We start from the raw sequence: 27655 nt of genomic DNA on the forward strand, positions 1-27655 counted from the left end.
TCTTACTCATAAATGTTGCTGAAATTCCACTATTAATAGTGATGGCAAGTTGCTTGCTTTCTTACCTCTGAGTATATGGGTTAAACACTTCTTTTTTTAAGTGCAGTTCAGGGGTAAAAGTGTAAAGAGCTGGTGGTTTCAGTTCTCTGAAAGATGCCTTAATGGGCACAGGCATTGAGACACTGTTCTTGAAGGCTGCTAGTTGTGTTTGCCTTACAGGATGTGTGGTACAGCAGACAGGGATTGGAATCAGTACTTCTGGGGTGTCTGCAATGGACCATTTTCCAGTACCGTGGTAGTACTGCAATTCTTAATATGCAGATACACCAGACAACACCAAATAATAGTGTATTAGATACTACTATTGTGATATGACAGTCTCCACGCAATTGGTCTTGTCTTCTGCCCTGTGTTGTCCACTTTGCCTGTTTTCTCCATTCTTATCCCTTTCTTCCCACAGGGCTGGGGGGCGTGCTAGATCCATGACATCTCTATTTGGTGGAGAACAGAAGATGGAGGCAGTTTGTGTTCCCTCTTCCCACCTCAGGCTCACACTGTTCCTGCTCCCTGACAAAGTGCTGGAGCAAAACAAAACTGCTTTGTGTGGGGTTTCTGTGGGTATGGACCATTAAAGAGGAGTGAATGAGAAGCACAGTTGTGTTGGTGGCACAGAATTGCAAGTCCCAGGAGAGCAGAGGACACACAGGTGTCCTGCCTGTGCTCTTTCGCACTGCACCTTGTTAGTAGCGTGGAGGGACCAGGGCCAAGTCTTAGAACCTGTGTAAGACTGGCAGAGGGGGTTGGTAAGGGGAGAGGTATCTTTTTCCTCACCCTAGCCTCTTAGACAGGGATAAGCACAGTCTTATGACATTTGATAGTATCATGACAGATTCAAGCAGTTATCTCTTGTTTCTGGAGCATGATCCAGAGTGTATTTCAATGGCTGCTTTTTGTTTGAACTTGAGTGTGCCACTTGGTACTCACAGTTTCAGGTTTCCCAAGATACCAAGGCAGGAGTATTTGACAGCCACTTCGATTCACGTTTGAAAAGATCTTTGCTTTCCTTGAACTCTTGCTAGAGGAAAGCCTGTTTATGTAAAGGGGTGCTGTTAGAACAGCTTTATGTACCATTTTCACTTGGTGGTTGGGGAAAGAAATGTGGCATGAAATTATAGCAAGAATGGATTTTATTTAATGTGATGTTCCTTTGTGGCTCTTTGTGGGTCAGCATCATGCTGCATGCAGCAAGGGGTGCAATTACATTGAAAGTGAAATCGATTTGTAGCTGCCTGAATAATTTCCTTGTCTAATCTGATGGGAAAAATCAGTAGTTAACTCCATACTTACTAGGAAGTTCATTAGCACCTGGAGTTATTTCAAAACAATTTCCAAAATCATTTCAGCTTTAAGTCATGTGGAGTGTGAGTTATTTAATTAATTTTTTTGAATGATACATGATTGTATCCTTAAGGTGCAGGGAGCTGCTGCTCATTTTGGGAGATTGTGTTATTCATGTGCTTCCCACCCCAAAGTCATTCCATCTTTTCTTCTCCCAACAAGGTGTTGGAACAAAAAAACCTGTGGTGTGTGTTGGAGTCCCTAGCTGGATGTGTGGGGTTGGGAATAAAGCAAATTTCTGTCCTTACAAGGGAAGAGAGGAAAGTCTTTGGTATAAATCTGTTCATTTAGCAGGCTCCTCCTGCTCATATAGAGTTTTTTACTTTTCATCTGAAGTTATTCTTATAAATTAGGTCATGTTATACTCACCTGTATGAAACTGAGAGGCAGAAGAAGAATGTGGAGACGGTCTTCTGAATGATACCTTTCTAAATGATACCCTATTCTATATAATTTTATATCTGAATTTAGAAAAGCCCGTACTGCTGGAGGAGAAAAGAAGGAAAGAAAAAAAAAAAAAAAAAGGGGGTGGAGGTGTGGAAGCTAGTGTTAGAAAGTAATTTACTTGCACTTTTTACTTTACTTGGATGGTCTTGCTTGTGTTGGTAAATGGAAGTTAGTTCCAGCAACATGAAGTCTTTTTACCTTCTACTTTTGACCAGCCTGCACATCATTTTCTCTTAGGGAGGACAACTTAAAACCAGTGTTTCCTGTCTACTAGAAAATGAAATGCATTCCTTCAGAAGAGAAGGAGAAAATACATACTTATTTCTTTAATCTCTCAATTCCTTTTAGAAAGTGTCTTTTTCACAGCTGCATCTTCAGGTGGTATCAAGGGTAGATGGGCGTCCCAAGGTTGAGGCAGCCTTAGAGACTATAGCTGCTCTTTGAGGAACCCTTTAATGAGATGCTTCCATCTGCTGCAGTACGTGGGCACAGTGGACTTCATTGCTTTCTGCCTCAGACTGGTGATATATGTGCTCTGACTCTTGTCCTCATTGTTTCCGGAGGCTGGTGGCAGGGACTAATGAAAGGCACAGGCCTGTCCGGAGTAGAGGAGGCTTGTTTTGTTGATTGAAAGTGGGTAAGTCAGAATAAAAGATGTGCAAAGAAACAAAAGTCAGGACTTTCCTAAACCTAGAAAAGCACTGAAGGCAATAGTAAGGGTTGCTTTGATTTTAAACTCTGCTGTATTCTGTGTGTACATATGCAAGCGTGGTGGGTGCCAATAATTAATAAGCCTATAATTTAACCTGCAAGTTACTGTTGGCAGAGCGCAAGTGGAGGCAAGAGTGGTGATTGACATCTTTCCATTTTTTCCTTCTTGATAGACTTTCCTATCTTGATTCTTTTTTTTTTGGTTACTTGTGGCTGGATGCAGCTCCCTCTGGAGTCCACCAGTACTATTTCTAAGGAAGCTAGAAGCATGGGTCCTGGGGGGAGCAACCTCTTCTCGACAGTAAGTTTGTTGCCTCCGCAATGGCCCTGATCTTTGTAAGCCTGCAAAGTCAAACCTGAATTTCCATGTAGCTCAGTGCACTTTCATGTTCTTAAACAACCATGTAGATTCTAATGCTTGTAGTGATTTTTCATAGACTGTCTTCCAAGCAAATAATTTGTGCAAAGAGGATGGCACGTGTGATGGTATAAAGGTACAAAAGTAATCACTTCATATGAAAGAATTTACTGGTAAATTATTATCCTGCTTATTGGCATGTTTAAACTTTATGGAATTGTTATAGGAAACTGCATTTCCTTAGATGCAGTTACCTTAGGTCCATTACCTTGGATTAGAGTGTTTAAATATGCTTTATCATGTGGGTGTAGACTGTGGGACTCAAGTCAGCTGGTTGTGGATAACTCAGGAAACGTGCATCAGATCTGCAGATGCTGGATGCATTTCTCAGGTGACTTGCTATAACTAAGAAATTGAAGGGGTTTTATTCTTTTCTCGGTTCCTGAAAGAGATAAGAGCATCTCCAAAATTGCTTTGTATCTGTTAAGCACACTCTGTCCAGCTCCTCAAGTCTTACATTCCTGGCTTGTGTTAGTTTACCAAGACCCAGAAGGTTAGGAGCTGGCTGTCTCCTATGTTTTCACAATCCAGTTGATAAAATACAAAAGAAATAGTATCAAAGGTGAAAAGAGAGTGGATATTGGCATTTGCAGTTTTAGCAATCCTGGTTACTTAGTAATGCAGAAAAGTTACATTGCGATGGCCCTGAAGAGGGTTTGTGTCTCCTTTAGGCAAAAGCCCCACTGATTACTCTGGGAACTTTGCTGCGTTACAGGAGGCTGAATATTTTACCCATTATTTTTACTCTGGCAGTTTCCCTGTAGTACAGTCTGTCTTTCAGAACAACTGGTTTTTCTGTGTGCACTCTGAGGGGCTTGGACCTGCCCAGCTTGCAAGTGTTTGTGTACCCAGCGTGGTGTGTGAGAGCTGCTAATGCCCATGCAGACCCCGTGGCAGGCACCCAGCTCTCTTGAAGTGGATTTACCGGACTCACTAAATGGTGACATTAAAAAAAAAATAAAAATCCTCTTGGGTGCTTTTGCTGGGAACTGCCTGTACTGTACGCTTGGTTAACTCCCTTTCTGCTGAAGCTGAAGCTGCAAATTGCCTTGCCGGGCATTATATTTGTGTTGGGGCAGTTTTGGCTGTCGGGGCGTGATAGAGGCAGGTGGAGCCTTTGTCTGCCCGCTGTGTGCCCACAAACCCGGGAGGAACAGGGAAGGTAAGAGGAACGGAGAGGAGTGTGGGGAGGAGTGGCGCCTGGGGTTTGTGGAGGTTTTATTGACTGATTCCAGCATTTTAACTAACCCTGTGAACTAGGTTATTCTCAGCAGGGTGAGGTGTGGCTTGATGGCTGCTGTGGGAAGGAAGGATGAGATCCTGACAGTGCTGTCCCCCCAGCCCCCTTCGCAGGGAATTACAGACTGACGATGTTGCCGGTCAGTCGCTGAGCCTGTCGCCGTCTGCCTGCTCTGCCTGAAAATGTGTACACTTTCTTGTCTCCTCTGCTTATCCTAAGCAGGGGGAAGCTCTGGATGAAAATGTTCCTCTGCCTGCCTCCCAGGCTCTCTGACAGTGGCTTCCCTTTCAAGAGGGTGGCACAAAGTCTGGCATAGTCTAAGCGTTATATAACCTGGAGTAATGACTTGCTTTACTTCTTTAAAAGGAGGTGATGACGATAGAGCTCTCCTTCCTTCAGACCCTCTGCCTGGGCACAGGGACTGGCTGATCTTGTGAAATGATGTGTTATAACTAGCTGTGCTGTTCTTCCCCCTCTTTTCTTCCTCCTTCCCTTTGATCTATTACGTATGATGGAATACAAAATAGAAATCCTTCTATGTGGTTCATGAACAGCCCACATCCATGGCTCTGCATTTTCTATATATATGTATATGGATTTTTTCAAATGTGGTTGGTTTTTTTTTTAACCTGTAGCTACACGTGCTCTTTTCTTAAAGCTGCTACAAACGTGAGAGTAACATGAATGCATGGGGAGCAGGGCCAATGAGAGCGCGGTTATTAGCTGAACAAAGAATTGCTCCAAGTCTTTTGTGGAGAGAATTATCTTGTTTCTTCCGGCTTTTCTGATGGGCTTTGCAGGATATGAGCATTGTGCTTTATTGGCCCCAAACTTGCTTTCCTCTTTTCACAAAGCAGCCAGAGAATCTCTAACAAAGGGCAGTCACTTCTTTTGTGTCTGGTACCTTTTTCCCCATGTACATTTCCAGTAGTCAGCTTTGTACCACACCTAGTCAGTGCTAATAGATACCATACTCCATCATCTGCAGCTTCTGAAACCATGATGAAATCACAAGGAAACTAATTAGCAAATTTGTAATGTGGTATTTTCCTTCTTGACTTTGCCAAGGTCACCTTATAAGTGTGATGAAGCCAAAGTGAAAATCCTCTGCTTTACATGTTAGGGAGTGCTCCTATTATTTTCAAGTGTACTGTGTGAAATATTTCTCTGTTTGGCATTTGAATTTAAACTATGCATGGGGTCCTTATTTTCATTTTTCCTTAATTTATCTGGTATTTTGCTGGTTTTGATGACTGGTTAAATAAAATGTGCATGTAGCAGCTGTATGTTGTACGGTTTTTTGCCAGGAAACAGCAGCAAGTTTGGAAGGAGGGGGAACTTTTAATTGAATTAAAAGTGTTCTTCAGGTTTTAAAACTCAGTATCATATCACAGTTATTTGCTTTATTTGTTGTTTTAATTTCATGCTTAGGCTTTGCAGAAAACTGCATCTTTCAGGAGCATCTGGCCTGTTATATGGATCAAGGGTTTTTTATGCAATACCCATATTTTTTTTATTTTAATAACAGTAGTTTGTACTACAGATGTTGAAAATGTCTTGTTCACATTTTCTTCAACATGCAGTTCACTGACTCAGTCTCAAAAAATTCTAAGTAGGAGTCAGAAGACATTATTTTCACTTGCAAATATGCAAATAGGAACGAGACAGGAGAAAGCTACAAGATAAAATCTTTTTGGGCTAGGTGAACAGAAACTTCTAGTTTAAATCTCTGTCAAAACAAATTTTGCAATTAAAACATCTGTAGGTAATCTTCATCTATGTAAAATATTTAAATACTTGAACTATTAGAAGCAATTTTAAAATGGCACTTTTGTGTACTCTTAGCTTGTGATTTGTGTCAAATTTGCACTTAGATGAAAACTGGAATCTACAAAATCACTCTTCTGTGTTGCACAAATACATTGTGTCATCTTCAGCAACAGAAGTGCAGCAAGATGTAGCAAGAGATGAGGATCAGTTTCTTGAATGTAACTGGGAATGTAACTAAATGGATTTACCTTTGATTAAGATAACTATAAATATCTGTGATATAAATCCTTTGACTTAAAAGTCATTACAACTTATTTAATAACAATATATTGTTATTTTTTTTTATTTCATTCATTGATGAAATAAAATAAAAAACACATTTAAACAACCTTTGAAAGCCTGGGGCTGAAGTCTGAAGCAATGTGTCTTTTGCCACAGTGACAGTCTGAGCAGAGTTTGCAGAAGGCGCTGTTTCATCACCACCTGTATTTTCTGTGATTAGAGTTCTGTTACATTATGTACATCTTCCCTTAGTTGTGATTTAGATGAGTGTGGGGAAAAAAATAAACCGAGATTTATATGAATACAAATAAAGTGAGAAAAAACAGATTGATCAAATGGTATCCTTACGGTTCAGTCCAAAACTCGCTAAAGTAAATGGAAGGACTCCTCTGGTTTTCCATGCTTACTTTAGATCTTACTCAAAAAGAGTTTGTATTTACAATGCAGTGTTTAAAAAGCAAATGATTCTCAAAACCCAGCAATACTCAGTTGCCAACAAATAGTGTTGTGTAGTTAGAGTTTGATTCTGTTTGAACTGGTTTAGGTTGCTAAACACCACCTTATACCATAACCAACTCAATCTGATATTCTTGTGTGTTTTCCATGTTGGTAAAATAACATGGAGAACCAACACAGAAAACAGGACAGGGAAAGTGGCCTTGATATTTGTATGTGCTACTAGCAGCTGATAATCAAGAGTGAAATTAGGCTGTCAAGCCTAGTTTGTGTTTAATAATTTACAAACAATTCAAATTTGTAGGCGGTTTCTCTACTTGTTGGAGATCAGTGGGGTGTGCAGAAGCAGCTGGTGGATATGGAGCGTGTGAGGAAGCTGTGGGGTGGGGAAGGGACTGCACAGCCAGTGTGGAGCAGCTGAGGATGTGCAAGGAAGCTCTCTTCTGTTCTTCAGGGTGGCAGCGAAGGTGAACAGCACATGAGGCAGTCATTGCAGAGAAGAGAACCACCCTGGTGTGCAGGGGCCAAGAGCATGGTGGCACGTCATGGATCCAGTGCTTCTCACCCATGCTGCACTTGGTGGGCTCAGATCAGGTCAGTGTTGAGCAGTCCCGGAGCTGCTCGGCCTGCAGCACAGGGGAACAGTGGTTTGAGAAAATCAGGGTCAAGGTGGGGAACAGGCTGGGGATGGGGAATGAGCTGCTCCAGCTTGAAAGGATGGGGAAGGAGAGTCACTTGTGATATGTTTTGGGACGTTTTGTTGAAACTTCTTAGTTGAACTGAGTGTAGGTTGATTTCCCCACACCCCCGCCAGCACTCCGTCTCCAATACTCTCTGCTATACAGAGGAGCTAGTGTGCGGAAAAACTTTACAACTGACCTTCTTGTGTGTGCAGGCAGGTTTAGGTGTGAGCTTTAACCCTTATGAATTCGCAGTGCTCAGCGATGCTGACATTGCTGCTGAAAAGACTTTTCAGTTGAACGAAAACCATGTTCTGAAGGGCCTTTATCTTGGTATTCTATGAAAATACAAACTTTATAGCGATTTTTCTTTTAACAGGGGAGTCTCCTGTGCTGTTAGCAAGGGAATCTCTCAAGTGACAACAGTTTCTTGAGGAGCCTCTTCTGATGTATAGCACAGTCGTACAATTGTAAAGAGCCTGTGGTTTAAGCGTGAGGTAGGTGAGGCATGACAGCTAGGTAAGATTTCAGACCCTGTAGGGGGAGAACATTACTCCTTACTGGCAAGGCTGCCCTCACAGAAAAGTCATTCAGTAAATGGGCTTATCTGTAACAAGATTACCTTCCATGAGGAGATCATTTTATAAACTGACTGTTTCTGGCAGATCTAATTCTTGGCTGTGTGAATACGTATTTATCATGGCTAGCAGTGATGGCCTCACCAGTAGGCTGCTGTGAGCAGAGAAGCTAGAAAAATCCATTTCCATTTTGCATACTAAAGTGAAGAAGGAATTTCCCTTTCTGTTGCTGCATGTGGAAGGACAGGTATAGGTTGCCTGTTTCCCCCAGTGTATTGAACTTCCATTTTCCTCGTGCTTGATTGCTGTAATAAGCATGTGTCATGGTTTAACCCCTGCTGGCAACTGAGCCCCACACAGCTGCTCGCTCACTCCCCCCACAGTGGGATGGGGGAGAGAATAGGAAGAGTAAAAGTGAGAAAACTTGTGGGTTGAGATGAAGACAGTTTAATAGGTAAAGCAAAAGCTGTGTGCGCAAGCGAAGCAAAATAAGGAATTCATTCACTGCTTCCCATCGGCAGGTGGGTGTTCAGCCGTCCCCAGGAAAACAGGGCTCCATCACACATAATGATTACTTGGGAAGACAAACACTATTGCTCCAAACATCCCGCTTTCCTCCTCCTTCCCCGAGCTTTATATGCTGAGCATGATGTCCTGTGGTATGAAATATCCCTTGGGTCAGTTGGGCTCTGCTATCCCAGCTGGGTTCCCTCTCTACTACTTGTGCCCCCCCCCAGCCTGCTGGCGGGTGGGGTGGGGAGCAGAAAAGGCCTTGGCTCTGTGTAAGCACTGCTTAGCAGTAGCGAAAACATCCCTGTGTTACTGACACTGTTTTCAGCACAAATCCAGACTCATACTAGCTGCTATGAAGAAAATTAACTCTATCCCAGCCAAAACCATACAGCATGCCTTGTAAATGCAACTGGGTACTTTCCACAAGTACTTGTCCTTAAATCTTGCTTCCTGGTTACATAAATCTGTTAGGTCAGATGCTGAGGTGGTGTTTGCTTATTTATTCTAACCATACAAAGTCCTTATAAGGCCTGCTGCAAGGTCCTTAGCTATGTACTTTTCTTAATACATTTGTCCCTCTTTTCCCCCTCGATAAACACCGTATGTTCTCGTGTACCAGCTAGGGTATTTGAATCTGTGACGTAGGTGAAAGGCTGCCGTGTTACTGAGCCACTTAATTTTAATACAGTTCATCTTTTCTTTGATAAAACTTACATGGCTTGAATTAAGAAAAGAGCACCTTGGGTTTGTTTCAAAGTTGTGATGTGCCCTGAAGCAATGAGGATGTTTTGATGGTAGCAAGCATTCACTGTGCCCTACCACCCTCTCAAATGAAAGGTCTAATAAAAATGGCTGGAGTCACATGAAGGTAGCCAGGCTCTGCCCTGGCTGTGTTTGCAGACCTTTAGATCCATCTTTGACTGTTACGAGTGCAGCTTGTCCTGGAGTCCTGTAGATCTGTGCCAGGGCTGCTCAGAGGCAGCCTGCTTGGGGCTGCTTCTGCCCATCCTGGTTTTCCCGGCTCTCACTTGCTGGTTGTTTCAAGCAAAGAGCTGACTTCATTCTGTGGACAGACAGTCGCTAGGAGCGAGCCGGTTCCATTAGGTGTCTTATCAGCCCAGTTCTGCCACTTGTTGCTGGTACTCAGTATGTCTATGAAGGGAGTCAGGCATGGAAAAAGTCTCTGTAGCACTGAAGAAGGTTAGGCACAATGGCTAGCCTTTAAGAGTTCAACCACAGCTTTAAAGTATTTATTCTCTCCTGTACCTGTCCTTCTGGTGCAGATGGATGACGGGGAGGAAGGCTCGCTTACAATAAGCTTGCACTCCCCAAATTCTGACAGGTTGTTTCCTAAAAACTGCGAAATCTCCTTCACAGTCTGTTTGCTGCACTTCTGCAGACTGGCAGTGCTGCACAACATGCTGATTTAATGAAGCAAACAGGATGCTCTTTCACCTATTGCTGTGCAAATAGGTTACCAGCTCGCATCGTACTGCTCGGGTTTCAGTCTCAGTTGTCCAGGTTTCTTGGAAGGTAGCAGGCATCATGCAAATAGTTCATAAAATCACAGATACCAAGATTTTTTTCAAAGCCAAAAGGCTGTACTACTTCTGCAGCTCATTGCCCCCCTCTTTTCCTTCTGTGCTGTCAAACTTGGGAGCGGGGTTATGGCCCTGTGTCCCCTGTTCTGAACGTCCTGTTGTCTGTTGGGATTCCCCTTGCATGGGGCCCCGCCGGAGCCTGAATGGTTATGTAAGGATTTTTATTTTATTCCCAGTCTTGGTCTCTGCCACTAGTTGAACTGGATCACCGGCTCAGTGAATGGGATCCCCTCAGATCTGAGATCTGAACAGCGTGCAACTCTGCCGCTCGCTCGAGAGGAGGGAGAGAGAGGAGACCTCCCCCATACACACCCACTCAGCCTCCCTGCTCTTCTCCTCTCTTTTAAAACTCTTTTCCCAGGCATAGCTGAGCTTCCCACTGGCTGAAGCCAAAGCGGCCCGTCAGCACAGCTCCGGGCAGCGGGCACCGGCGGAGCAGCAGCTACCTCGGGCAGGGCTGTGGTGTTTGACTCTCCAAGCAGGGGAGGAGAGAGTGACAATTTTTATTTAGGCTGAACACGAGGCATATTTAACTAGTTATATAACAGTGACCCTGGTTCGTCTCGGCTGGGTGCAGGGAGGATACATGCGTACTGATTCCCTTCGCACCGGCTGGGTGGATTCAAGCACTAGGAGCTATTTACCAAAGTTATTTTCAGAAACCTTAAGTGCAGGTTTCCCTGCCTGTACCCTGGACTGTTTTATCAGGAGGCATTTCCCGCTTGCAAGCTGAACAGCCAGTGAGAGTGGATTTACTGCTCGCTGGGCTGCAGGCAGAGATAAGGAGTTGTCAGGAGTGACTGGAAACTTTTGTCCTGAAGACCCTGAGACAAGAATAGCAGAAGGGCTGAGAGCGTGCGGCCGCGCTGAACAAGTCTTGGGGCAGAGTCGCAGGCAGAGGTCTTGCGTCAGTGCACTGAGCAGCATGTTACTCTTGGATGAGTCTCAGCAGTTTCCAGGTAGGACACAGGCTGGGGGTTTTTTGTGGGTTGATTTTTTTTAAAAATTATTTTTTTCTCCTCCTGTTTTCTTTTCCCACTTGCTCTTCTGTTACAGACCATTCATTCCACCTCTGTACTGGAGCACCCTACTCGGTGGCTAGCAAAATGCACCAGGAACTAAGACTTCTGTGGGACTCGGCTTTCAATTTGCTGCCTACTGGGCAGGGATTGAAATGGTTGAATTTTCAGTCTTGCAGTGCTTATTGGCTTGATGGAAGGGATATGAGAAGGAAGCTCTTTCTTTGTGCTTTTAATTCTGAAGACTTTAGTGATGTGACATTCTGGGTCTGCCTGGTACTGTTTCTGCTGGTGTCATACTGTAATGCTGCAAAGGTAAATTTTAGCAAGAGGAGAGCCAGTTGTTAATATCAGTATGATTTTATATGCAGTGTCCTACCCCATCCTCTTCAGCATTTTGTATGTACTTTCCTCCAATATCCTACTTGATAAGAGTTTTGAACGCTGCCTTTATCAGTGAAATATTTGGTGACTTGCTGACTGGGCAGCAGCCTGGGCACCAGGCAGAGCTGTTGGTGCCTGCTCCAGATCCCCTAATTATAGTGCCTAATAGACTAAGAGCTACTTGGCTCTTTTTTTCCCCTCACCCCTATCAAACAGAAGATGCTGGTGAAACTTTAACACAAGTTTAAAGTTTTGAGATGGCTGCCACTTAGTTTGCTTGCTGGTGGGAGAATGCTGTGTGTTGGAGAAAAAACTTTGTTCAGATTTGAAGAACTTTCTAAATTTGTAATTTAAGTTGTTACTTTGAGGTCAGGTACTCCAGGACACCAAGCTTCTTCCACCTTGTTCACATGGCAAATACCTCCAAAGTTCATGCTATGAACTATAATAGGCTGGTCACAAATGGTCCCCAGGAGTTCCAGCTCTGGGTTTCTGGTTTATTATTGGAGTCCAGTGCAGTGTGGTCTTCCTGAGGAGTTTTTATGGAACTAAGCCACGCTGTATTTGTTGTCCATTAGTGGGAGGTACGGATTCTAGGGGAGGGAAAACCCACCAACATCCATCTCTTCTTGCTTTCTTACATCTCTGGTTGTGGTGGCAGGACAAAGAAAGAAGCTAATTCTGGGAGAATGTGAAATGAGAAGAAAAAGCAATTATGATACAAAATAAGTTTGGATAAGTGAGGAATCTGGGTGATACAAGTGGCTTATGTAACTCAGTCTAGATAATAGGTATAAAAAGAAGATGGGGAGGGGAGAATGCTTTTGGAAATGAGACTGTAGGTCATAGATGGAGGGAGAATGCAAGCCTAGAGGCTTTCCAAAAATTTTGGGTGGAAGGCTATTTTGGGGTCATTTGTACAAACATAAGAGAGTAAGAGTGCAAATGAACTCCTTGTACAGCATTGCTCACCAAGTTATAATGTCTGGGACAAGGTTTATCACAGTCTGTTCTACCAGTGGGAAAATTTATCTCTGTTTGAGGAAGCATTTGTAAATGATCTGAAGTGGTTGCGCTCTGGGTGGTGGATCCAAGAGGGTCTCTGTCCCACTTCTCCCATATCTGCCTTGTCCCCAGAGAGGGTGATAAAACTGCACAAGGTCACAGAGTGAGTCCAGGGCAGAACTGACACATAGTGTTCTTCCCTGCCTTTGTGCTTCAACCACTGGTCGGTGTTTCTTTTCCTCTCTGGTTTGTGTGGCTTTCTCTCACTCCAGGTACCTGAACACTTCTTTGCGGTCTTCAAAGTAGCAAGCACTTGTGTATATGCATTGCTGTGCCACCTGTTCATTATTTTGGAAATGTTTCTGGAAATTTAGAGAGGATTTTAATTATTTTTATGGTAGCAACCACCAGCTAGTAAATCAAGGTTTGTTGCAGTACACTACCTATCCCCCTGTTGCCCTGCAGGAAAACTGTCTCTTATTTAAAGAACCCTGGCTCCTCCCCATATATACATATGCTTCTTTTTTGACCGTAGAGGTGGTTGTAATTTTAGCAACCTTATGAAAGAACCGGTGCTTTTCCCTTCTTCCCCCCCCCCCCCCCCCCCCCCCCCAGGCTGTGATGTGCTTAGCTTTCAGGGTGTTACATATTTGGATGTTGTGTCCTTGTGACATCGTGGCTTCAATTTGTATGAGTCTGATTGCCATGATCAACTTTGCAGCCCTTTGTCAAACTCTCAGCAGCACACAGAGCAGCACCGATATTTTGAAAAGGAAAATAGAAACAGATTGTGCTTTGAGTGATGGTGTTTCATCCTGGTCATATTAGCTTTCTCCAGTGCTCTCAGTCACTTTCCTGGCTGCACTTGATGGGAGAAGTGCCAGTGGAATGCGGTGGCACACAGGCTCAAACTCAACAATTTGCATTTTTCTCCCAAGTGATGCCTCCCTCATTAAACAGAGTCCTTAAAAATTCCTCTGAAATTACTTTAGAGACTGAAGCAGAAGAAGGCAATGCACCTGAAGTTTTGCGCTTTGTTATGGTTCTAAAAAAATCCACAACTATGTTTTGTTTTTCCAAGTAAGAAATTATATTTAAGGAGAGGAAAGAAATCCTGTTGGTTGGAGTGTACGACAGGGAGCCAGCAACTTGGGAGTTACTCAGCAGTGACGCCTACCTGATTTCATTGCCTCAGTTTCCTCCTCTGCAAGATGGACAGGAGGGTGTTTCACAGGTTATTGAGGACTGGACCATGTCATGCTTGTGAACTCCTTTGACACTGAACTGTAGTGCAAATGCCGGGTATTATAATTTTGAAATATCTCTTCTCTTATACTATTATGAGCCACAACAAAGGAGCATTCAGATGCTTAAGGTTACTTTATGCTGGAATTGTTTTCCATGCTACTGTCTTAAATTAGGAGTGAGTATCAACTGTCTTCTCCCCCTCCCCTGTTAACAAGTCCTGAACAAAGATACGGTGAGGGCTTGAGGCAGAGATTAAAGTTTCGCTTGTGCTCATGTTTGTTTGCCATTTTGGTGGCCTTGGAAGCGTGTGGCAGCAATAATCCCTTCTTTATTATTTCTCATTGCTTTGAGGGTATCCTGGTATAAAGCTAATACCACAACTCACAGCTACCTAGTGTAAACTAATGCTTATGTAATCATTGCATAATGCAGAATGCTTGTTCCCCTACTCGTCCTCTTTTCTTAGTCCCTGAAATTTATCCCTACAAGAGTCATGGTAGCAGCCAGCTGGATTCACCGTGCTGGGAACATGTCAAGCGTCTGTATGCATCTGTTTTCTGAAGCTGGGAGAGGACATTAATCTTTGTTACCTAAATCAGTATTTATCTACCTTAATAGAATAGAGAGACTTTTTTTTTAAAAAAAAAAAAAAAAAAAAAAAGTTGTGGACTATTGTGAAAATAAATAAGATCTGATGGCTAAATCTGGTTTCTTGTGGGTAAGATCCCTATAGTAATTTTTGTAATCTGGCTGGCAAAACTATGTTCTGGGTTACTAGTTAACTGGGATAACCAGCAAGGGGAGGTTTCGCTTCCCTCCTGTGCACAGCTTGTTGAAAACTTCCCGGCACTGGAGCCTGAGACACTTCCTGACTCGGTGCAGCACGTTTATGTAACTGGGCTGTTCTTACACACCCCCGGCTAAAGAACAAATGTAACTCAGCCCTGCTTTGCTTGCTACCTTAACGGGTGTGTTTCTTGGCTTTGTTTCCCTGTCTTGACTAATACCCACAGTGTCTGTGCAAGGGGGGGGGGGGGCTCGTGGGGAGGAGGCAGTTTACATTTCAGGTTTGAGGAGTTTTATTGGGAAAAGTAATTTTGATTATATATCTGGGAGAGGGATGCCAGGTAGCAGCATTCTACATTTCTCCAGTTCTTGCCATGTCCGAACACTGTGAAAATGTTTGATTTGCAATTTCACAACCCACCTCTGAGCACATCAGAGCTGGAAACGTACCGCGGGGTGCTCTGGGGTGGCCATCAGCCTTTCCTCCACGGTGCCAGTGAGGAAGAGGATGGCCTGACAGGCACCACCTGGGCTGCGTGGCGGGGTCTGGTGCCGGAGGGCTGCCGGGGCCGGGTACCTGTGGTGGCACCGGCCCTGCCATACTGCAGTTATATAAGTGCTCGTTGGTGTTTATGTAACCCGGGTCTCAGCGTCCGCAGTGCTGAGGCCCAGCCAGAACAAGAGCTCTTGGGTATTTGGGGCCTGGTTCTGCTTGCATAATACCACGGTTAGAAGATATATTGTCTGTCACCAAAGTTGGCTGTTGGCTGTTCCAGTTTGCTTCTTGGCCCTTCTTGGCTGCTTCCTTTCCCTTTGGTTTTTGGGTGGTAGCTTCCTTGCTCCTGCCCTTCAGTTCTGCTGCCTTTTGCTCCTGAAGGATTCCTTCAGGCCAGGAAAGGAGTTTTTTTCTGCAGCACAACCTCATCAGTAACTGATATGCTGAAAGACCTCTAAAGGAAGAAAAGAAGGGCAGTGCTGCCTTATAATTTATCTTTTAAAATTCTCTATCGATCGGGGCTTGCTTCCTGCCCAAGAAGGAGTCTGGAGATGGGTTTGGCTTTTGTGTGTTCCTGGTCTCGGTCCCTCCCAGGGCTCTGGCCCACAGAGCCCGTGCTGGTGGTGTTTTCCTTAGAGCTCATTTCACGTCTCTGTCCTCTGGTTCAGGGCTGGGGCTGGATGCAGCCCAGCCGTCTCACCAGCAATCTGCAAATTTCACATAGGTGTCTTGAACCCACAGCGACTGATTGCTTTACAGATACCTAGAGAAATGAAAAATGTGTTACTCAGACTTCAAGCAACACTATTTGTTACACCAATATGACAGTCTCTGTGTCTGGTTACAGTGACAAGTATGAACAACAGAGCTGCGGTGGTTAACTCCTAGATAAATCAGCACTGGGAATGAAGATGTGAAGATGTTAGAGCTGATGTATGTGCTGTTTGACAGGCGAGGGAAGCTTCCCCTGGGGGAGCTGCCGCTGAGCTCTGGGGCTGGGCAGGCTCAGCGCTGGGCAGGCTCAGCTCGAAGGATGCCTTTGTGCCTCGCAGTACTGTGGCTGTGACTCAGCAGGACACCAACCATTGCAGCCGGCCGCAGAGCTGGGGTGAGAGCAGTGGTGGGATGCGTCATTCCTCTGACCAGTGGGCTGCGTTTTGCTGGAGTCGAGTGGGGACAGCATACGGCGTGGGGCCGGGGGCTGCACATCCCGCTGCCGGGGTGCAGCATGGCTGCCCTCTTGGCCGGGGTGCAGCACGCCTGCCCTGGAAGCTGCCCGCAGCCATGGCCCTGCCGAGGGGAGGATGTCCCCGAGGGGCACCCAGGCAAGCCTGGGAAGACGGGCACGGTTTCCCCGTGCACTCAGGAATCACCGGTGCAAAAGGCTGGTGAGGGCTGGGTGCTGGCTCCGGTGTTGTCAGCCAAGTGGGCGGCTGGAGAGGCCGAGGCGCCTGGCGTGCCGGGTCCCGGCGTGCTGGCGAGGACCGTGGCCGAGCGGGTGCTGCGGCATGGCGGGCGCGGGGGGGGGTAGGTGTGCCGGGTTATATAATGCTTACATAATTAGGGCTTTGTTAAGCAGTTGTGGCTGGGAGGGGCATCCTGCCCTCGAAGACTGAGCCCGATTATTTTCTGAGGAGAACAAAGCCTTGTTGCTAATTAGCTGCCCTGATAGCAGCTGCAGGGGGTGGCCGTGGCCCCCAGTCGTCAGAGGGGCTTCGTCCCCCTCCGTCCCCTCTGCAGGGTGGCTTTCCCAGTGCTCCAGGAGGAAGGAACCAGGTGTTGATGTGTGTCAGGCCCCAGGAGGGAGCTTGGTGGCTTTTCTCGGTGTCACAGCAGGTAGAGCCTGAGGAAGGGAGTCTGGGCTCTCCCCTTGCTTTCACCAACACAATCCTTGAGGGGTTTGTAAGGATTTCCAACAGCCTTGGGGTGCTCAAGTGGTTTTGTAACACCACCTCTGTGAGAGGGTGCTCTGTGCAGACACCTCTCCTCCCTCCTTGCATGGCATCCATGCAACAGCTGCACCAGCTTGCAGACAGAGAAAGAATATTCTGAAAACATTTAATTTATATTCCATAGCTGAATACAGATGAGCCGGAGCACTCTGAGTGTTGCCAGCCTCTCAGATGATTGCTGTGCTGCAGTTAGAGAACTGCTGTTCTCCAGGTGCCAAGTACAGTTGAACTCTGGCATTACCTACATACCTCTCCAGTGCCCAGTGCACTGGGAAAGCATCACATAACCCCAGAGAACATCTTCCTGCCTGTCAGTGCCTTTGCAGTCAGGCTTGCTCTGCAGAGTCGCTTCTGTAGCCTTTGGCACAGTTGTAGTTCAGTGTGTCAGTGGCTGTGAGTGTTGCAGCTGGAGCTGTGCAATAGTCTTTCTTGTGCCATCCCTCAGTGCTCCTCCCATTCTTGCTTTGACAGCTCAGTACCGGCTGTAGTAGTACGAGCTGGTACTAGCTAGTCTCTGACAAGCTATTGCCCACAAACTGCATGGAGGTTCCCAGAACGCCTGCAATAATATTTAACTGCTCCTTGCTCTTTGTGCAGGACAAAAGAGAGCTCCCAAAGCAAGAATCAACTCCTTGCCACTCTGCATGCAGCTGCTTTCCTCACCATGCATGCACATCCCTGTCCTTAGGGTAGTAAAATAATGCCCAAAGACTCAGCAAAATAGTGCTATTTGCTATTCTGAATTTCTGTAGTGAAACGATTTTAGAAATAAAGAAGTGGCTGGGTTTCAGTGGTATGCCTTCCCTGGAATCATTGGAGTTACCCTGGCAGAGAAGTTGGCCACCCATGAGGAGAGCATACCTGTAGCTAGCCACCTTAGCTAGCTAGTAACTGAGGAGGCAAGGTAGTAATCATACACAGTGTTTTGTCCACCAAGGTGTCTCTTGGACCTCCTTGTGCAGCAGCCTCAAGTAGGGGACCCTCTCATCCTGAGTGGCCATTTCTGTACTCCAAGGAACGTTGGATTGTTGCTAGAGCCAAGCTATGGATGTTTACTGGTGTGTGGACAGACACTTGGACTCACTGAGGTTTGCCTTGGAGTGTGGAAACTGGATGCAGCTATAACAGTTTCTCACACACCTTGGTGTCAGGAGAAGACTCTGTTACAGAAATCTTGCACCTCAAAAATATGTACCTGCTGCTTCATGATACTTCACAGTGAGCAGAGCCTTTTTGCAGAGCAGGCTGTATGTGTCAAGAGCAATTCACTGGTGAATCGAAGATGCTAGAGAATATTCTCCAGGCTGCATCCTCAAAGTTTTGAGAGTATTCTGCAAGAAGGAGGTGATGAAGTGAGTTTTATAAGCTTGGGTGGACCAGGAAGTGCCCAACTGTAGGACAAATCTTTTGCTGTGTTATGCATCATGGGTCACACCGGTGTGCGGTGTTTAGGGGCAGCTCTGGCAGTCACACCACATAGGGAACATCTGAAGCAGAGTTATACAGAGCAGTCACGACTCTTCCTTACAGAGACTTCTAAACTGTAATAAGCAAGTGTCGGTCGAGAAGCCGAACACCTCCCCCTGCTTGTATGTACAGCTGGGGGCGGTGGTTGCTGATGATGATTGAGCAAAGAAAACTGGCAACCCCTGCTCTGCAGCACAAACCAGAGCTGTGCTGTAATCAGGTCTATGGGATTTTAATAGGGCAGGCACATTTTAGATCTCGAAAGTGCATGAGAAAGGGTAGTCATGCCCCTTGTGGCATTCAGGGTGCCTTACAGGACAGACTGCCTGGGTGTGTGCGAGTGTCCGTAACTGAGGACCAGTGGGAACTGCTTGGGGACCTCTCAGAGCCGTGACCCACCTGAAGGAGCAACTGCTTGACAAGTTCACTGTCTGCATTGATGCTATCACTGCTACCCTCAGGAAACCCTTTCTGTAGATCTTGTGCCTCTTCTGGTGAGCACAATGCAAAACATTCAACAGAGCTGGTGTGGATCCAGCTTTTTCTCAATGCTCAGTGTGTAAGCGTGAGATGGGTTTACATCCTTGTTGGCAACCGTGACTGACCCATGGCTGTCTTCCGCTGAGCAGACTTGGGCCTGTTCTTTTGCCCAGCTGTGCTTGGGTGAGTATGGCTGGTCTCCCTGTGCAAGGCTGTGCTGGGTTAGCCATGGGCTGGTAGCAGTGCTTTTCTCATGGAGGCGATGTGGATAACTGCCCAGGTCTTCCTAGAGTGCGCTAACAGCTTAAGCATGATCAGGCAGTTGCCAACATGCAGACATGGCTGATGAATTTTTTGTTGTGTAAAAAGCTACTTGTATAGCCATGTCAGAGTAGCATGTGGAGCTCCTGTTACAAAACCATAATTACATTTCTGTTGTAGATGTAGGCTTGGCAAAATTGGGGCAGGAATTATTCCATTGATTACCTGATGGGACCTGTTCAATGAGGGTGTTCCCACACTCCCTCCAACCCATAGATCAAACCTGTTCTTGTACAAAATAGGTTTGTGTGTGTGTTTAGTTCTTGTTTCTTAACACATTTCTGTCCCAGTGTGGGTCCCAGTTGCACAGCTTGGAAGTCACGGTGCTGGAGTGCAGCCACAGGGCTGCAGCAGGGAGCCTCGCTTCTCGTATGCAGCAAGAGTTAGGCGAGTTCAACATAAAATAGCAACAAAACAACTCCTGCTAGTAACTGCCTGCGCGTGTCACAGGTGTGGTGGGAGCTGCTGCATGGTCAAGCTTGTGATTTTATCATTGTGTTAAGCTTTGTGAAAAGCAGCTTTATTCATTGTAGTGGCAAGGATGGGACCAGCCTCAGGAAGCTGGCTGTTTCTGAATCCCACTGCAGCTGAATCAGTGTGCTGTTTGGTACTGTTGCTACTGTGGAAGAGATCTCGGTTTTGAGATGCGTATGTGTCAGGAATGTGGGTTGAGGCACAGATTGTGTTCCTCACCTCAGGGCTTGTGTTGGCAGGACAAACACCAACCTGAGCAGACACGGCTGTGGTGGATAAGGGCCAGTACTCAGTGCAGGACCAAATTTGTCATCAGATTTTGGGCTTCAGGCCTCTGGTCAGATGAGAATTTCATTTAAAAAAAACCTGTCTGATCCAGCTGTGTGTAGGTTTCACCAGATCTTGTATTACTTATGATTAAGAGGAAAGAAAAGGTAAAATGTGGAGGTGGAATGAGTCTACACAGGAGTTGCACAACAAATATGAAAACATACAGAGGAGACACGTAATGGCCTCACCTTTAGGCTGCTGAGCCTTTGGATTTTGTTAGCATCACCCCTTGTCCTGAAGGCGCCCTTGCCTGGCATGGCATGGGTGGCAGAGTCGCTGCCGAAGGAGGTGACGTGGGTAATTGCTGGGGTGTGGGGAGAGAAATGCTTCCTTTTCCCAACAAGCATGACTTTGTGCTCTCTGATGTCTTGTCAAGGTCCCCTGGGCCCAGGACGAGATGGCAGCAGTGTAACCATGGCAGTGTTTGTCTCCAGGATAGTCACTGGTTTAGTGACTCATCCTGGAGCATGTGATCACGTGCGCAGCCTCCCTGCTTCCCTTTGCCCTATTTCATCCAATCTTTTGATCTAGTTATATAACCAGGAGTTGAGAGGGCTGGGGGGAAGGAAACAGTGCTGAAGAATTGCAGGTAATGTGACTAAAATGTGTCTGTATCTCAAATAGCAGAGCTGTTGTCTGGGAAGCCTGGGAAACTGGGTTTATTCCCAGCACAGTTCTGTCCACAAGTGAATCTGTTGAGTGGTATCTGAGCTTGCAAGTTTAAGGAGGCATGGTGCAAGGACAGGGATTTAAGACCTTGGCTGTGGTAGAACTACTATGATTGTAGCAGCAAACCCATTTGCCTTTATTTTCACATGCAAGGTAACTCTTGCATTCATCATGAGACCTGTTTCATCCCATAAGTTGTGGATACCTGTTTTTCCCCATCTGTGTACGGCTGGCTGGGACTGATGTTCACATAAATGTTTGAGCTGCTCTGCTGGTATTGGGCCATGGTGGGGTGAGCTCTGAAGTCCTAAATGGATTCTGACATAGACTTCAGGCAAATGCTGGGGTGGGTCTGGTGGGATGCCTGGAGAGGAAGCTTGCAAATTTGGTGCTTTGGACCAAGGTGTGAATCTAGTTCATGTCATTTCAATTTTAAGAGGTGATACTAGCGGTAAGGTTAATTTAATAGGCATATTAACTGGCAGCTGTATTAAGTGGCAGCTGTAGAGGTTCCTATACATGCAACATGCTGTGCTGAAGCATCCTTCATTTAAGCTCCCAGCTTTTTAAGAAGGGATGCTCTTGTCTCCAGATCCCATGGAGTCACAGTGTGATGCTTGTTGGTTGTGTTACTTCATCTGCCATATTCTTCTGCATTGATACCTTCTTTCCTTCTTCATAGTTCTAAGTGTCATTTCAGTTCAGTCATTAGCTCAGATACACAGCATAAGCAAGAAAGCAGATTATGAGATGAGGTTCAGGGTATCTCTTTGCCTGACACAAGGGGACAAGATGCTTCAAAGAAGCTATTACAAGGCTTGTCAGAAGCAGTTTACTTCAAGGGAAGCTTTTGAACAGAAACGTTTCCTTTCTGTGCTCTGCAAGCATTAGTTTGGTCACTGGCAGCCTGTTGAAGAGCAGAATGTTGCCTAGAACAAGGTGTCATTTCACATAGTGCTTTAAGACTGAAATCAGCCACTAATGGAAGTCTGAAAATAGGAGAATGCAGAGAAAAAGAAATGTGTGTGATTTATAATGTAGAAAGAGTTGCCACTTTTTGTTTCTGAAAAAGCTTGCCAGAAGTTACTGTGAGAGTGAAGCCTGGTGATAAAACCAACTGAGCTGCCTGCCAAGCCATGACCCCATGTTTGAACCAGAAAACCTCTGGCATGGTATGTTCTGTTAACTTGGAAGATGGTTATGCAGGTGTCATATAAATGGAAATTTCTGCCCCACTTGAATGCTGTGAAACAAGGAAAAAGAGATTTGAGTTCCTTGTTTTAGTCAGAGCTCATCGGGCCCCTGTAGGAAAACAGGCCCTTAGGGACAGCAAGTGCTCTGCGTGGACTGAAATAATTTTGCCTTGTTTTCTTGTCAGAACACTTTTGGGCTGGGTTGAGTGGTGTTAGTCTTGGCTTTCCCTGGGAACAGACCCTTCACTGAAAACTTTTTAACTCTCTGTCCTGGTTTTGGCTGGGATAGAGTAATTTTTCTTCTTAATAGCTGGGACAGTGCTGGGGTTTGGATTTAGTACGATAACAATGTTGATAACACGCTGATGTTTTAGTTGTTGCTGCGTAGTGCTTACTCTAAGTCAAGGACTTTCCAGTTTGCCCTGCTCTGCTGATGAGGAGGTGCACAAGAAGCTGGCAGGGAGCAGAGCCAGGACAGCTGTCCCGAGCTAGCCAAAGGGATGTTCCACACCATAGAGCGTCATGCTCGGTATATAAACGGGGGGGAGCTGGCTGGGAGGGACCAACTGCTGCTTGGGGACTGGCTGGGCATCAATCAGTGGGTGGTGAGCAGTCGTACTGAGCATCACTTGGGGTTTTTCCTTGGATTTTGTTCTTCCCCCACCCCTGGCCCCTTCATTATTGGTTTATTTCAGTTATTAAACTGTTGTTATCTCAACCCATGAGTTTTACTTCCCCCCCCCCCCCAGTTCTCCTCCCCATCCCACCAAGGGGGTGGGGAGTGAGCAAGCAGCTGCGTGGTACTTAGATGCCAGCGGGGGTTAAACCACGACATGCTCTTTGAGTGGCTGTTGGAAAGGACCCCAGTTTTGACCCCCAGAGAAACATCCTTACAAACAAGTGAGAATAGGGGTTGTTGGTTCCTATTCAGCTCAGATTCTGACGAATGCTCATGTAAAAGCCAGCTGCCAGCCTGGCACAGTTGTTATCATGGCATTACCTCCTTGTCTTTTCAGACCAACCCCAGGAAGCTGTGTTCAGTGGTGACCATGTTGAACATGCAGAGGATGGAGAATGGCAGTGCTCTACTTCAACTACCTCATCTCAGAGTGAGCGGGCAGAGCGACTCTTGCAGAACCAGCACAAGAGCCTGGCCTCTGAGGACACCAAAAAGAAGAGGGCTCAGAAACCGTCTCACATGCGGAGAAACATAAGGTAAGCAGCAGCAGGACAGAAAGAGCTGGAGTCCTGTATAGCCCTTTGGGTAAAAGCAAAATCTCTGGACTTTGCTTCTGAGCTACATTTTGCCACTGCTGGCGAACCAGATGGCTTTTCTTTTCCAAAACCTTAGGATTTCACCAGTGGGAGTAATATGATCTCAGACAGGAGTGCTGCATGTGGGTGCAGACTTGTTTGGTGTTTCAGAAGAGTTATGGAATATACTGCAAAAATTGTGTATTTGCTGCTGGCTTTTAAGACATGTAATTGAAAAACAGTACCACCATTAAGTAAATATTCAGTTTCGGATATCTGCTGATGAGGATCCTATTGCAAACAACCTAAAATATAGTCCTTCCCTCTGCTATCCTGGGTACTTGTTGGCAGGAATGCTGATGCTGTAACTGGTGACTGAAATGTTGGAAATTAATTTCACCTGGATTTTATAAAACAGTAATTGTTTGATTGTGTAAGTCACCACATATATTCTGGAACAGGTCGTGAGGTGGTAATTCACTATGAAATTTTGTTCAAGAGGATCTGAAATGCTCAGAGGAGTCATAATGGAGCAGGAATTCCTGTGGCAGCAAGTGGCTCTTTTGCTCTGTATGTAACGTTCTGGTGGTCTTTGGGTTATATTTGAGCTTGTGCAGATTGATTTTTCTTGAAGCTAAAGGAACGAGCATTGAGTAGGCCTTGGAAACTGAAACTTCATTAAGATGGACGTGTCCCTGCAGTGTGGGGTTGGGTGGATTTAAAGGCTAGTGTGAGGGAGCTGGATTTTACCACTGCTTGTACTGCACCTCTCCTCTGGCAAAAGAGCCTTCACTTCCAGGGCTGCACGTGTGAGACTGAAGCGTCAGGGGAAGCAACTTTTGGAAATAATGAAAATTACTGGTAAAGGTAGGGTGCTTTGAGAGCATCCTTTGAAATAATTGTTAAAGCCATTAGAGGTCCTAGTTCCTGAAAATACTATGTCAGTGGAGAATCAGGGTGATGATTTTTTTGTGGGGGAATTGATGCGTTTTTCTCCCATATATCTTCTTTGCATGAAATTGTGTAGTTTATAAACTGCACAGCAATAAGTAACATCCTTTCAGATAGAACAACTGGTCTATGATAACCTAGTTTAAGTATATACTTACCCACTCATATTTTTCATCCTTTTGTTATTTTGCTTCTGTCAAACTTGTGTCTTCTCCTTGACTAATAGTAGTGTTACCTGTAGTTGGGGAGCACAGTCTTGAAATAGCTGTTGAATTTGTCTATAGCTTTTGGTGATGATGTTCCTAGTCTGTGTAGCTGACAAACTACTTGGAGTTTGTCAATCATCTTTTGAGCCAGCTGTACAGCCATTCATGTTTTTGAAAGAAATTGTTTGAATGTAATCAAATCATGTTTCTCTGTTCACTCCTGTGTTCAGAAAGCTGTTGCGTGAGGACCAACTGGAAGCCGTGACAAAAGCAGCCCAGCAGGAAGAGTTGGAGAGAAGGAAACGGCTAGAGCAGCAGCGGAAGGATTATCCAGCCACTATACCAACCGTACCCCTAGAGTTTCTTCCTGGTAAGCAGTGGAAGATACCACCTGAAGTCAGATTTTTTTAAGGATAGAAGATATAAAATAGAAGCTGAAAGAAGTTTGTGCTATGCTTGTCCATGATAGGACAAGAGGTAATGGTTTTAAACTAAAATAAGGTAGATGCAGACTAGATATAAGGAAGAAATCTCTCACAATGAGAGTGGTGAAACACTGGCACAGGTTGCCCAGAGAGGTTGTAGATGCCCCATCCTTGGAAACATTCAAGGTCAGCTTGAACAGGACTTTGAGCAACCTGGTCTAGTTGGAGATGTCCCTGGTCATTGTAGGGGTGTTGGACTAGATGGCCTGTAAAGGTCTCTTCCAGCCCAAACCATTTTATGATTCTGTGTTGCATTTGGACTCTCAAGTGTAAACCCTTGAAATGGCAGTTCCAACTGTTGTTGATTCAATGTAGTCAGCTCCAAGTCTTGAGCTGGTTCTGGGTCAAGATGCTGTGGCTGCATGGTAAAAGGTGCCAGGAAGCTTCTGTTGAAGATCCTTTGACAATTTAATTGTGTCTAAGTGGGATGCTGGAGCAGGTGTCTCTTGTCTTCCCAACTGGTATGGAAGCTTAAACCAAGGGACTCAGCAGAAATGCCACGTCCTTGGTTCAGATCATATTTTTACTGTGAATGGTTCAGTGGTGCATGGGTCTGGTACTAGGGACAGTGGAACAACAGGCTGGCTGTACATACGTTCATGATGTTAGACTGGATGCACATATGTTTGTGATGTAACCTTGTCCTTTCTTGCATGTTTCAGCAAGCAGGGAAATAGCAGGCAGTATAAACGGTTAAGCATCACCCTTGTCTACTGGTGAATATGCTATCTCACGTTGTCTTGTAACTTGGATCATTTCAATGACCTGGTTTGTAGCACAGGCTCTCAGACTGGTGTAGAGGGCAGAGAAGTGCAGTGGGAAGTTGTGTCGGGGGTAAGGAGTTCTTGAGCTGACTTTGCATTCTGAGAAAATGTATATTCTCCCTTAAATGCAAGTGTTCAAAATATTTTTACATTGGAGGGGAAGGAATAAGTGCTATTTAGAACACTTTAGCTGTTGCAGAGTAGGTTTCAACCCCAGAAGAACGTCGTTGCTTGCTGAGTCACTGCAACGGTGCTTATTTGGCCCTGTTAGCTAGTGTCTCTCTGCACATGGCAATACCTAAACATACAAGCAAATGGTCTTGATCAGCAAAAGTTGTTTATGATCTGTGGGATGTAATTATTACAGTGTCCCTACTAACAAAGGGCAGTAATCATCCCTTCAGCAGTTGGTACTTTCTTTGCTGGATAAAAACAGCTTTTACTTCTGAGACCCAAAATAAAAAAAGAAGGGTCTTTAGCATGTTGCATGGTCAGTGTGCCCCAGTCAGGGCATGCAATAGAGAGGGTGCCATCAGCAATGGGCTATTGTTTCGGCATATTGAGAAAGGAGGAGATTGTGACCCGGGAAGCTGAGTCATAGCAGTATTGTAGACAGTGAGAGTCTGTTATGGAAAATTCCAGGGCTAAGCTATTGGAGCAAAAGTGGAAGGAAATACTGTCTGGTTTCTGAACAGTTTTGTCTCCTTCTCCATTATTATGAATTACTTATTGTTTATAATTTATGTTTGTAGACGACATCGTTTTCAGAACAGCAGAGGCTACCCAGCTCCCCCCTCAGGTCCTGGCTGAGGAAGTGATCTGCCTAGATAGTACCAGCAGTGGCAGTGAAGATGATACTAAAGGAAAAAATAGCATTAAAGATGGTAAGTGACCAGTTGCCTCAGCCTGGTCTTCTCACGATATGCTGTTTATTTAGCCATAAGTCTCCTGTTTTCATCTAGTCAGATACTCCAGTAGTGAATCACTTCAGTTTTTGTAGGCCTATTGGTTTCCAAATATATGGCCAGTTCTGGCCTTTGAGTTCTAAACTGACATTTATAAAATGGCCTATCAGGCACTCTTGCAAACTTGTATTTATTTCTGCTTTATAAATGCACTTAATTTTGCTTAGTGCACTGCTGAACAATGCTTACATGAGATGTGGCATCATCTGCTTGTATAAAAGGAGCATTTAAGTATTCAGATCTGCAACTGAAAGTGGTTTTTGTTCCCAGATGCATCTAATCTGATTCCTTTATACCACACTGGTAGACTACTTCTGCCTGATTTCCTTGGTGGTCCTTAGACCATTTTATCAACAGATAAAATGCATGTCTGGGTTTGGGAATTAAGAGGACATATGGAGGAGAACATAAAACACTTACAGAAACTGTCTCATGTTCTGTTTAGATCTGCCCAAAACAATGTTCTCTGAAACATGGGGAAATTCAGGGAAACTCCTGCTTTTATATGCTGGTCTGAGAGGCCTGATGTGTGCTTGTATTGTGCCTGCTTGTTCAGAACAGGTCATTAAGCCAGTGTGGAATTGTAAAAGATGGTAGCCTTATTTTCCTGGTATTATGTTTTTTCACATGCATGATAAACCCTGACACCAAGTTAACTTTTGTCTTGTTCTCTCCTGTTTTGGTTACTTCACAGAAGTGATTGAGCTGAGTTCAGGAGAGGATGATGCTCTCCAAATTGTGGACAGCAGTGACTCTGGCAATGAAGGGGAGGAGGATGGCAGTGAAGAGAGCAGTGGCTCTCATGTGAATGATGCCTTAAATCAGTCAGACGCTCTGGGGCAAGTCATTGTCAACATCAACCATCCACCAAATGAGGAGGACATTTTTCTGGCTCCCCAGCTTGCACATGCAGTAAAACCTCATCAGGTACACTTCATTAGCCTTGAAAATGCAATGGACGCAGGCAAGCCTGCCTTGTAATCTCAGCAGAACTTCTTTGGTGAGCTCTGTGACCAGTCTGGTTGTGGTGGTGGCTGTTGTGGACAGTCAAATGATAAGGACAAATTAAAGGAAGGGCAGGGCTGTGTATGACTTCGGCTGTTGTTATCCTC

General features: G+C 45.2%; 1 protein-coding gene across 5 annotated transcripts in view; it reads left to right on the plus strand.

Moving 5' to 3' along the window:
* Positions 1-27655, plus strand: part of RAD54L2 (RAD54 like 2) — a 74364-nt gene that overhangs the window by 27943 nt on the left and 18766 nt on the right. For 4 of the 5 annotated variants that reach the window (XM_037383178.1, XM_037383181.1, XM_037383179.1 and 1 more), the window contains exons 3-6: positions 22935-23133; positions 24560-24699; positions 26331-26462; positions 27238-27470. In XM_037383178.1, coding sequence (XP_037239075.1) covers positions 22935-23133; positions 24560-24699; positions 26331-26462; positions 27238-27470 — 704 coding nt within the window. Of the gene's footprint in view, positions 1-10342; positions 11054-22934; positions 23134-24559; positions 24700-26330; positions 26463-27237; positions 27471-27655 lie in introns of those variants that run through there. The other variant, XM_037383180.1, reaches the window with a different exon arrangement.

This window comes from Falco rusticolus, chromosome 4 (genome assembly GCF_015220075.1).
Source record: "Falco rusticolus isolate bFalRus1 chromosome 4, bFalRus1.pri, whole genome shotgun sequence".
Lineage (NCBI taxonomy): Eukaryota > Metazoa > Chordata > Aves > Falconiformes > Falconidae > Falco > Falco rusticolus.